Raw genomic sequence first — 12,756 nt, 5'->3', positions numbered from 1 at the left:
CGTCGCAGTCGCAGCTTCATCGGACGATCTTTTTTTTTTTTCTTTTTTTTTTTTTCCGTTTCATTTCGCAAAGATTTTTTTTCGACGAGCAAAATCGACATGAGTTCAGGGTTCTGGTGAGGTTTATTTGTTAATTGATGGGCGAGGCCATCCAAGTTTGAAACGTCGTGAACCGAAGTCCACAGAAGACAAAAATATAGAATGGAGTGTGACGAGAAGATCGTGGTCGGCATACGCCGCGCGCGATCGAGCTAATTAGGAATTTTTCGGGGCGATATTGTCATGAAGAGTTCCGTTTTTTTTCTTCTCGCGCCTATGTACAAACACAGATCGTGCGGCAGAGTAGAAGAATCTCCAATGAAACGAATCTTATTCGTTCTTCGATGCGACCGATTTGAAGATCAATCGCTCCGCAATATCTAATGACTCGATTATGAATCGTGAATACACACGGTTAATAATTTCGACGACGCTCGACACAGCGGAAAACCAAATTTCATCGATTATTCTGCGCAAGATTGGTAACCGATCTCGAATAACGTGAAATTTTCGCTTTACGAGAAGACGAGTCGCCGAGAAAATAACCGGAATGTCACGTTCCATATTGTCGTCGTTCTTTCCAATCCTTGTTCGCTTTCCTCCCTTCACGATCGAAGTGGATGATATTTTTGTGCGCTCGATACTCGCGCGAAGCACCTTTTTTTTTTTTTTTTTTTTTTGCACAATAGAAGCGTAATGCGTTTGCGTTAAAACGATCGTCTACAGATTACTTTAACGATTAAGTTCTTACTCATCGCTTAACTTGGTTAAAAAGACTAAATCCCAGCTGCGCCACGGTGGAAAAACTCTAACGTGATTTACAAGCTGTAGAACCGTGGCCGGCCTCCCTAATAATAAATTTCTCGAAGGATAAAAAAAAAAAAAAACAGAAACGTGCGCTTCTCTAAGGGAGGGCGAAAGAGCCAGAAGACTGATTCAACAATTGATCTCGATAAAAAGCGATAACAGACTAGGCGAAACGAAAATCAAACCTACTTTTTAATCAACCCTTTTTTGCCTCGTAAACAACAAACATTCGCCCGAAGAAATCTTTACAGAACACTTTCTAGATACTGAAATTAACAGTAACGTTTTCAGCATAAAGAACGTTTAACGCTAACCAATGTGTTCTTCTCTTATCGTCCATATCTATACACACCATGTCCATTATCTATCGATAAAAAAAAAAAAAGAAAAAGAACGAATTTCACGAAGAAGAGGAATAAAAATAGAAAAATATAATCCGTATGATCCGTAATTAGTTGATTTGATTAATATTTATTGAAACTAATTAACAGATATTGAGCTGATAATAAGCTTCTTAAAAGCTTCGCCAAGTATTATCATTTAAGAAATAATTGAGGAAAATTGTCCTGGTACAAAGTAGCAGGTTGCTAGGAAACTCGAATCGATATTTGAGAAGAATGCTATAGAACGTAAAAGAACAAATTCCAGTGTATAACGTGAAATTGTAACGTGAAACGTAAAAGGATGATTAATACTGATCAAGATAAAAGAACCTTTATCGGATTAATAACACGCAATGTTTTTCTTCGATCGATAATGGACACGCACGTGCATTCATGTAACACGTATGCTTCTTTTCACGATACTCAATGTCGATGATTCAAGAGCACGATGAACCAAGAACATATTGTTGGTTTCGATCATATCGAGAAAAAAATCATTCGATCAATCGTCGTTTCGAATGGTCATCGTGATCAACATCGTAGAAGCCTCGAACTCGAGAAAATGGTATAATATTTCAACATTTAAAAAAAAAAAAAAAAACACGCTACGATCCGATTCACGTAATAGAACAAAACATATGTCACAACGATCTTATTTCTAATAAGTGTAAAAATCGATCAACCGTAAAACGAATTTACGCTCACCCTACAATTTCGTAAAATCATCGAAGATGAGCGTTAGAAGAAGAGCGTACATAGATACATTTAAAACAATTGAGATTCTTGATCGATCATTTTTAAAACGTACGTAATCACGTAAATTTCGCGAGTCGATTGAGGAAGAAAAAGAGAAACAGATAAAAAGAAGAAATGGCGATTATTTTGAAAGAAGTCGCGTGCCTTTTTTCCAAATTTTTCCAACTTAATCCTAATAGTTACTTGGGTAAAAGTCACGCGTGGCCCGATAATTTAACAAGGAACGATTCGATTCGACCTGTTCGAATCGCTCGATTTACACGCTGCTAAAAGATATTTCTACACAGCTTGGAACATGTATGTGTACCATATACGTGTATAAATATTCCCTCCTTCCTTTTACGTATATACAGAGAGATCCTCTCTCTATTCGTGGCCGGTCGTTTGATTAGATTTAAAGCGCGCTAACGAAACGTTGGTGAAGTCGAGCGATTAAACGAGGAAAGAAAAAAATTTCGAATTAAAAGTGATCGAATACAAAGTATTATAAAATATTTTAAATTAAATATCTCACGAAAGGAAGATGATTTTAAACGATATTGATAGAAATAAAAAAAAAAAAAAATGAAGTATTAAATTTTTGAGGAAAATCGTGACGCTTCGTCGTTGAATTAAAATTAAAATGATACAATAGGGTTTTTGATTAAATGCTTGAATAAAAAGCTTGAATAAATCAGAAATGTTCGAATAGAAGTGACTTTTTTCTTTCTTTCTTTCTTTCTTTTTTTTTTTTTTTTTTTTTTTTTTCCACTTTTCGCGAAACGCGACCTCGAAATTTTTTGTTCTACCGCTTCACTCGAACAACTTCCTGACTCTTTCAATTGTTTAGTATTCGAGTCTGGCGCGAGGACGTACGAAAGAAAAACAGACCAACTATATATACTATAGCGGTGTATTAAAAAAGGGGGAGATGAGCATAAAGAAAGCGAAAACTAAAAAAAATAAAAAAAAAAAAAAAAAAAATACAAGGGGGGAAAAGGAAATAAAAAAAAAATTGCAATAAATTTCAAGTAAAAAAAAAAAAAAAAAAAAAAAACGGTGGGCAAAAAGAAAAAAAAAACAAAATCATAATAAATCCCAAAAAAAAAAAAAAAAAAAAAAAAATCGTGTGTTGAGTTCGATGTATACAAAAAAAATCTTCATATATACATAAGTACTCGTGTATACACAAGTTTTCCCCATATGTAAGTGTGTGTATATACCTATATATTAATACATGTTCGCTCGAACTCGTTATGTATATATGTATATATATATATATAAAGTCTCTCTGTATGAAAAAAAATAGCCTAAGTAAAAACTGATATGAAAGAAAATAATTGGAAGGCCCTGTGTATGTGTGTGTTTGTGTTCTACATACTTACTTTATCGACAGAATATAGGCATGTGTAAATTCTACACGGTGAATATCGACAGTAGAAATATAATCTTGGTAACGACTCTCGTAAAGTTAACAATAATAACAAATTATTACGAGATATTCATTATCACATATATCGGGTGACTCGAGAAGTTTCCGCCGTATTATATTTATTTGAATATTTTTACCTTTCGTAAATCAGCTAATCACAAGTTCCGGTAAAAGGCGAGCTTGACAGATTCATTGCAACATATATAGCCAATTTTATCGATCATATTCATGTATTATCAAAAAAACAGAATTATTGTTGTGACGGAAAAAATCAGGACTGCGACCTAAAAATAACATTCTTTAATAAGTAAAAAAATTTAATGATATTCAAATACAATGCAAAATAATATCAATGAATATTTTGATAAATAATTAAAACAGATTTACATTGACATGTTTTTGCCAAAAATAAAAAGAAATTATAAAAGGATTCGATGATTACGCTTTTAACAGGATTCAAATCATCCATCATGGTCAAAGTATTGATCCAAGCAACGGTATAAAAATCGGCAAGAACTTCTCGGATAACCTAATAATATGTACAAGTTATAATTTGGTTTTTTACTTCTTTCCGCGTAATTCGATAACATTATTGTATCGCGCGCGCGAGTATTCTATGTATAAAAAAAAAAAAAAAAAAAGAAAAAAAGTGAACGAAATATGCTGCGGTAAAAACGAAACCTGACGAAGTGCCTTACTAATTCTCCTTTTCTCAAGTCTTCGATCAAATACATTGTTCTTTTCACTTTTCATCGCCGTTTCTTTCATCATTCTGTTAATAAAAAGAAACGAATGAGAATTTTCGTTTCTAAGCTTGGCGATTGTCAAAAAACAAAAAAAAAAACCAGCATAAACTTGCGCTTCTGTTAGGAAAAAAAGAAGTTACTATTGGTACACACAACAACGCAACAGTCCATAAAATCTGTAAAAAGAATAGAGAACAAGAATGGATCGTTTTTAAACGAACCGATAAAACCTGGATAGAACGAGAATTTAAATGCGACTAAACATTCGTAACAATAACTGATGAACATTATTCAGTTTTCTTTCCCATTTTGTATTATAAGATAACTATGATCCTCCGTGTCAATCATAGAAAAAAATGAAATATGAGATATATCGAAACAAGAGAAGATATTCTATCATAGAATATCTGTAAAATATAACTTTTTTTTTTTTTTTTTTAATAGAGTTTTCTAAACATCTAATCTGATTGACAGTCTTCGATAAGAGGAATGCGTTCCAGAAGAAAAATAGCTTATAAAATGAATATTAAATACACTTCTCGTGAAGTTATATTTTCGCGTATTTTGTTGTAATCGTTTTTTTAGAAATCTCTGAAAGCTTTGCGACAGAGTGAAAAATAATATATATATGCGTGTGTGTTCATATATATATATATATATGTTTGATCGAATTATCAGCTTAATTTCGCGTGGAACAAATTACTAGACCTACCTAATATCGTGTTTCTACTTATTTAAATTACTAGCGGCTTGCCGATGAGACCAGAAGTAAGACTCGTCGATTCGCTGCCATCAGTCAACGCTTCACAGCGCGTGTCATGTTGCTACATTTAACGATTATCATTCCTTGTGGTAACGTTTACCGTGGATGGTCATACCATTACCATGTCTTCATCGACACTGATGATCGTCGGAAATGCATTGTCTGTAGAACTTTGCCTCTGGATAGGTTTCTTTCTTACGAGTCCATCTATTGATAAGATAAAAAAACAAAAAAAAAAAAAAAAATATAACGAAATATATATCAACTACAAAATAAAATTAAACATATAAATAAAATAACCTTGAACGCTTAAGCATAAAAATTTACCGGCGGAAGATGGAAGAAGATCATCAAGAGATCCATCATCCAAATCCGTAGCAGATAGAAGTAGGTCATCATCCGAAGAAGCTCTTGTTAGGCTGGGAAGAGTTGAAGTTAGTAGGGCCTTTTCCTTTTGGATTTCTTGTATATGGTCGACGAGAAGCGCCTCTTCTTCGTCCCCTCGATCTCTGTCTCGATCTGCGGTAGCGCCTCTAGCGGTTACGATTGGAGTTGCCGTGTTTAACTCTTCTGGACTGAAGATTTTGGAAGATCGTAAACTGGATAAACGATGAGTCGCTGTGTGACAAGCGGATTCGAGTGTATTTATATCGGCTAAAGTTGCTCGTACGACCCTCAATTTTTCTTGTACGATCGTTTCGACGCAACAGGTTTGCCTGCCAACATCTTGCAACGAATCTTGCGCAGGCAGCGTTCTGTTCGTTCTCAGAATACATGGTGCGAAGACTATTGCTAAAGCCGATGGAGACATTCGATTGTCGACCTCGTGAAGTGCTACTCTGGCTAAATGAACGATCAATCGTTCCATTAGATCGAAATTCGGTTTTGGTAGCTTTTTCAAAATGGCGAATAGGGTGCTAATTCGATCCCGCGGATCCGTCAAATTCGCAGCGTGCAAAAAATCATCGTAATACTCAAAAGTGAGCAAAGGTTCAGGCATATCACGAAAGAAACTTTTCAATACTGCTGCAAGCACGTGTACTTGATAATTCTCGAAATCCACTCCTTCGAGATCACCTTCGTCCATTTTTAATTTCAATTCTTTCACTTTAGAACTGACACCGCTTTTTCGATATATACCTTCCGTATAAAGACCATGCATTTCTATAGTCGTGATTAGCCGATCTACCACTATCGGTACCTTACCGTCACCACAATCTAATTTATATAACGGTACGCCAAATACCTTGTGTGAATTCATTTCGTGTAAAGCTTCTTTTCCACATTCCGCCGATGCTTTCATATAACATTTTTTGTGGCACGTTAACTTACAATCTGAGTACAAAAGTAAATATATGTATGAATAATAATTATTAAGAAAGAAAATAAATTAAGAAAAAATATACTTACTCTGACAGACGAGTCCTCGTTCAATAGGCCACATAAAGAATGACGTACACACTTCACAGGCTGTAGGTATATTTATAATAGTTAATTGGAACATATGATTACCATGTCGTGTTGGTTCCTCGTGTTTCCGTTTCTTTTCCTTCTTACGCTTGCTTTTACTCTGTTTCTCCGGTGCTTCTGTTTTGACTAGCGTCATAAATTCGTTCATAAATCCTCTAAACGCGTTAACTCCCATCGTCACGGGAAAATCTTCACTGGTATTTTCTTGTTTGCAGACTGTTTCCATTACGTGTAAAAAGTTCGCTATTAGATCAGTGTATTTGATATTGCCCTCGACGCCTTGCTGAATAGCAACGCTATAAGTAATCACAAGATCGTCTTTAAATTTACGTAAAGCCTGTTTGAATACGCGATCAACTTCGCTGGGTTTTCTGCCTTCTTCTTGGCCTTCCATTATGTATATTTTTTTGGTAATGAAATCCTGCATAAGAGCTAATTCCTTTGCATCGGATATAATTTTATCGGTACTATCAGAGAAAACCGATGTACCGGTTAAACTGAATTTCGATGCCACTACTTGTTTCGAAGCGTCGTAAGGTGTTCTTGGTGGTTTCCTATTTTTTCGTCTGTTTGGAGTATTCGCTAATATACAGGGCATTTTAAGTACTCCGCCATTCTGAATACATTTCACGTGATACAACTGTTTACAGTCGATACATTTGTATCCTTGTGTAACAAACGCATCCATTTTTTCATGACAACAAACGCATACATCGTCTTTGGCAAATCTTGCTACTTTCCTAAAACAATGGCCGGCTAATGTAAAAAGATTGCCTTTCCATTCTAAAAGATCCATTCCGGGTGCAAGTTTTAAATCATTGGGACTCGTATCAGTTCCAGGTTTTTCTTCGCTAAGTCCTGATATTTTAGTTGCTGGATCCGAATTTCTTCTTCTTAACTCTAACGTTGTTATAGCATTGGATCTTAAACGTTTACCTGGTTGTTGCGTTTTCGATGTTCCTTCATTTTTGTTCATAGGCCAATCTGCTACTGATCTCGAAGATGTTTCATGCGGACTATCTTTTCGAGTTCGCACATTTGTTGATTTATGTAGATCACTTTCCTTAATCGTACCCAGAAATTTTGCTTCTCCACTATTCGTTTCCGATACGCTCTCACCCATGGATCGACATTGAACTTCTCGAGTAGGTCGATTCCGTCTAGCGCTTCTGACAGGCACATCAGGTTCGCATTTTTCTTTTGATCTCAAATTTTTCTCCTTAGAAGAAGTTCCTTTTAACAAAGGACTTTTTAAAACATTTTCATCGGCATCTAATTTCATAGATGTATCTCCTTCTGAATTTTGTCTTCTTAAGTAACTAAAATCTTTAATTTCTTTGCTATGAATATAAGCGTGATCGCGTCTAATGGGTGAAGCTGGAATATTTTCTATTCGTTCGCTCGGTACACTATTATCACTTAATCGACGCTGTTCTCGAGTTGACGAAGATTCTATATGAACAAAACGATCACTATCTAATTTCACATTATAATTTGCTGCTTCGTTTGGCTTTTCTTGCGTTTGTTCGAATAAGTTATCTGCTAAACTTTTATATTGGGATACATTTGGAGAACGCGTTAACGTTGATTTTTGTGGACCAGACATTAAATATTCGTTATAATTAATGGACGAAAAGTCTGGTCTTCGACGCCAGACATCAGAATTTGGACTATGTGTTAAGCTTACATTAGATTGATGATATGAAACTTCTCGTGGACTTGAAAATGATGGAGTGGTGTTAAAGATAGGTGGGGCACTTTGCACAGTACTTGGAATTTCTGTATCAGTCTCTCCATCGCTATATCCTGTCGACGAACTGTCTGCTCGTTTATTAACAGACGGCAATCGGCTTAAAGCATTTACTAAATTTGTGTTTGTTGCAATTATTGAAGATTGATCACTACGTTTCGTTCTAGTGCTTGGTATCGGTTTATTGTAAGAATTGTCTTGAGATTCAGAACTATTAACGCTCATTTGAGATTCATAACTCCTTAAACTAGTCAAACTTTCTAAACTGCTTTTACGCTCATTAAATTCATCCGAAGGAAAAGAATCCGTATTTCTTAAGATTGTGTTAGGTTCATGTAATATTCTTGTATTTGGTGTATTTGGAGTAACTTTACGCTTCGAATATGACATACTTGTGTCAATTGGATTATCTCGTAGCACGTTTTCCATTCTACAATTAACATATATTATTGTTATATAATCAATGACTTTAATATGAAAGAACAAATATTTAATTACCTCGCTGATGTAAAACGATTTTGAGATTCTGTCTTGCGAACCGTATTAAATTCTACCATTCCATGATCCATGAGTGACCTATATTAGAGAGAAATATTAATAATATATTTCTAATTATTTATATTTTTAATTATTATAATATTTTAATATCGTCTCAGCAATTACTTACTCTTCACTATTTCTGAGTTTAGAATACACCTTGTTGTTGTCATGTACAAGTTCTCCTTGATTTTGAATTTCTTTATATTCTCTAATTTCTTCAATAGGTAATTTTTTTCGTTTCTTTAATTCTGCAAAAGCTTTTCTTGCTCTGTTACCTCGAACATGGGCTTGAAAAGTAATTACACACGATTTCAGTTTTTTATACCAGCTATGTTGTTTATATGCTCTCCAAGTAGATTGAATATGAATGGAAGCCTCAATTCTAGCTCGTAGAGAATGCGCATGTCTTTGAGCCATAATCATTCTCCAAAATGATTGTATTTGCACAACTGCATTTTTCAATCTAAGGAATTTTCTTCTTTCCAAACAAGCACGAAACCATTTTTGTATAGTTGTAATACTTGTAATAATTTGTTGGTGTAATTCGATATCTAATTTAATTTTTTCTGATTCCCGAAGGAATACTTTAGTTGTTCCAAGTTGATAATTATCTCTATTTAAATTTAATGTCAATAAAAAATCTCTAACATCAGACTGAGAACTTAACAAACCCTTAGGCAATAACATTCTATATAATTGAATAAATTCTTCGTAAGTTAATCTAACATTAAATCCAGCTTGTCTTATTCTGACTGTTTCTAACATTCCTGTATATCTTAATTGTCGTTGCACCGTTTCCTCGTCAAATTCATTTGGTACTTTATTAGCATTGCTTTTAATACATCTAATGAAGAAAGGATTTGCTTGATTTAAAGTATCCATAAGACTATGCAGACTTTGTTGAAATTGTGCTGATACTGTCATAGGTTGTTTTCTTGCTTTTCCAGGTCCTGTACCATAACTCTGTGTTCTTCCAGCAAGTGTTTTTACAGTTTGTAGATTTTTTAAACCCTTCTTACCACGTTCTCTTGGTCGAAATGATTTATTTTTCCTGTAAAAGTTTTAAATTTCAACTTTTTAATATTAATAAATGTTTAAAAAAAATCCTTTTCCTATTTTTTTAAACTTCCTAATAAAATAAAATAACATATAAATTATTAAATTTCAATGAAAAAAACTTTATGTCATTATAATTATTTATATTGATTTTTTTATTAATTAATCAAATTATTTTAAATAGAAAGTAAACACATAGAAAAACAGGAAAAGGAGAATTTATGAATTCTATAATGACACATATGACATTGCAAAAAGTAATAATTAATTATTACAAACGTATTATGAAATATAAATAGCAAACATTTAGCAGAATATCATTAGAATTTATATAACTAGATTATAATAACAAATATAATAAAGCATATGATATTAAAATTAATTGTATATAGAAATAGTATATTTACAGACTTAGAAATTTTTAATAATATACAAGAAATATAATCTGATTACTATACTAAATAAATGCATAATTAATATCAGTGTTAATGATAAGCAATTTGCATTCTTCATGAACTAAAAATTTTTTAAGTTAAAATTTGTATTAATATATAAATTTATATTTTGTGCAAAAATTTACGATTTATTAAATTCATAAAATCGTGCAATTTATTTGTGAGAAATTAATAAGAAAAAATGTTTTTAAAATTAAGTTTAATGTTAAAGGATTTTTTGAATTGAATGTGTATGCTATATTAAGCAACATATGATAAATTAGTCCATTTTTAATTTAAACATTAAATTAATAAACAAATATAAATACTATGTATATAATATTATATTCTATTTCTAACTCTATGGATTAATGGACTAATTTAAATATTAATTCAAAAAAAAAAAAACAAAAGCTATTATTATGAAATTAACATGCATTAATTGTAACTAAGATTATGAGCAAATAAATCAAATGTGATGACTAAAAACGTCTGGAGATAATGATCGTGAATATTATGATATATAAAATGATTTTAATGATTTCTAAAAGATATATGATAACTCCATAAAATAATGAATACTTGTAGGAAGCTGTATAACTGCATGGGAAGACCATTAATGTCCTATTGAAATGCTATTACCTATGCAAGAAAATCCTTCACCCAAAATTACTATAGAGCACACACTACCTTTATTGTAGAGCAGTGAGATTTTATAGCTTAAATTACAATGTTATGGAATATTAAATAGCTGTTTACATACATGACTATTTGATTAGCGCGTTCCATGACATTTGCTTCGTCTTTTGGAAGCACCCTCTCTAGCGGACTATGAGTATCTCGCCTGAGTTTATTATTACTATGAGGGTGGTCTTCCCTGCCTCTTATTAAATAACCCTTCATCGTGGTTACATTTGATGAGTGTTGCGTTTGATTAATGTTTCGAAATTGTGGCCACGACAATCGGTTGTTGTTTACATTATCGTTGTTTTCGAGTTGTATAGAAGATAATGTGGTAGTGGGTATAGTTGATGGTATACAGACACTGCGCTGCTTCTGATAACTTGGTGGACGATTATGTTTGTGCGAACTGAAAAAGTCTCTCATGCTTAGTTTTTCTTTTTTGGTAGTTTTAGGTAACTAAATAATACTTAAACCATTCGGTATCAACATACAATTTAAATTTTTAACTTTGGTTATTAAAAATTTTAGAGAAAAAATGATTTTTCTGAGAATCTATTTCATGAATGATTTGAATGAAACAATGTGAATTTTAATGATTGATATGAATTGTATAAATAAAAAATTATTGTTGAATTATTAATCATGCTTAAGAATAGCAAGAAAATTAATATATTTTAATAAATAACAGGATGTAACTATATTGCAGAAGTTATGAAAATTGCACTCTAATTACACTTAATACAAAAAGTGCATACAAAAAACTCTAAACAATATTTTTTATAAACAAGATTGGAAAAAGTTATATGGATTTACAAATTATTTATAATTTATTTCTAGTTATTGTTACAAATTCAATAAAATTTGAATTTCAAATGTAAAATTTAATATAATATAAAGATAAAAATAATGATAAGCATTGTAAATCCATAAGACATTTTTGCATAAAAAAATGTAATATTTGCCAAAATGACACATACAGTGGATCAAAAGACCACTTACGCGATTCGGTTAATAGTTAGATTGACGGTCGACAACGTCACAAGATGGCTACAGGGACAAAAGACATGTGGCCAATGTAAATATAATTAACGTTTGCTTCAATTATAAACACATAGGAATTTCTTCAGCTTGATGCAAATATTATTAACGCACAACGTAGATTTATACTTTGTAGGGTGATATAATATGCAGATAAAACATATTCAAAAAACAAGCGCAATAACATTGCCATTTGTTTATCACGATCATTATTATATATAACTAATAAATATTGCTCTATATTATGAGTATACAAGCACTCAAATATTTTTGAGTCACCCTTTACGAAAGTAAAAATGATATACAATTTAAACAGAAAAATTGTGTATACCTTATCAAATTCTCGTTCGGTGTCCTATATCTATTTTGTATAGACGTTTTTGTACCATCAGCTAAAATAAAAAAATATTTTTGCGTTATTATTATAAAGAAATTATAAACAAATTATAAGAGAAGAGAATAATAATAAAAAAAAAAATCCATGAAAAATAAGAATATTATACCTCGACCATGTCTATGAGCTCGACCTGCTTCTTGAAAAGCAAAATGAGCACGAAAAAATGCTCGAAGTATCGCCCATCTAAATACAGCAACTGGATCTGCACCCACTAATTCTCGAACAAAAGCAAGAGAAGAATTTTTCAATACCCCAACGACACCATCAGGTCGCATTAAATCCAGATTTTTTTCTCTCATATTAGCAGCTTGATACTTAACAGCTCCTGCATAATGCCGTACAACAAAAGCTGCTTCGCGTCGTTGTGGCGCTTCATAAAATAGATTGTCTTTATGCACTGAATTAAATTTTTGTAGCAATGTCTCATTCGTTGCACCCGGAAAGCTGTCAAAAATATTTTTAATTTAATAAAACTTGAATAT

General features: G+C 32.4%; 1 protein-coding gene across 4 annotated transcripts in view; it reads right to left on the bottom strand.

Annotated features, from left to right (window-relative positions):
• Nucleotides 1-4,718: 4,718 nt before the first annotated feature.
• Nucleotides 4,719-12,756, bottom strand: part of LOC102678876 (unconventional myosin-IXa-like) — a 10,906-nt gene continuing 2,868 nt past the window's right edge. The window contains exons 7-14 of one of the 4 annotated variants that reach the window (XM_006608818.2): nucleotides 12,381-12,718; nucleotides 12,209-12,269; nucleotides 10,919-11,245; nucleotides 8,793-9,716; nucleotides 8,624-8,701; nucleotides 6,316-8,555; nucleotides 5,206-6,240; nucleotides 4,719-5,112 (exon numbers count right to left, since the gene is read on the bottom strand). In XM_006608818.2, coding sequence (XP_006608881.1) covers nucleotides 5,015-5,112; nucleotides 5,206-6,240; nucleotides 6,316-8,555; nucleotides 8,624-8,701; nucleotides 8,793-9,716; nucleotides 10,919-11,245; nucleotides 12,209-12,269; nucleotides 12,381-12,718 — 5,101 coding nt within the window. In that variant the 3' untranslated portion in view covers nucleotides 4,719-5,014. The remainder of the gene's footprint in view (nucleotides 5,113-5,205; nucleotides 6,241-6,315; nucleotides 8,556-8,623; nucleotides 8,702-8,792; nucleotides 9,717-10,918; nucleotides 11,246-12,208; nucleotides 12,270-12,380; nucleotides 12,719-12,756) is intronic. The other 3 variants (XM_006608819.2, XM_006608821.2, XM_006608822.2) reach the window with 3 other exon arrangements.

Source organism: Apis dorsata, unplaced genomic scaffold (assembly GCF_000469605.1).
Source record: "Apis dorsata unplaced genomic scaffold, Apis dorsata 1.3 scaffold_44, whole genome shotgun sequence".
NCBI classification, from domain to species: Eukaryota; Metazoa; Arthropoda; class Insecta; order Hymenoptera; family Apidae; genus Apis; species Apis dorsata.
Note: the sequence above shows the minus strand (reverse complement) of the source record. Positions and strands in the feature narration are given on the sequence as shown.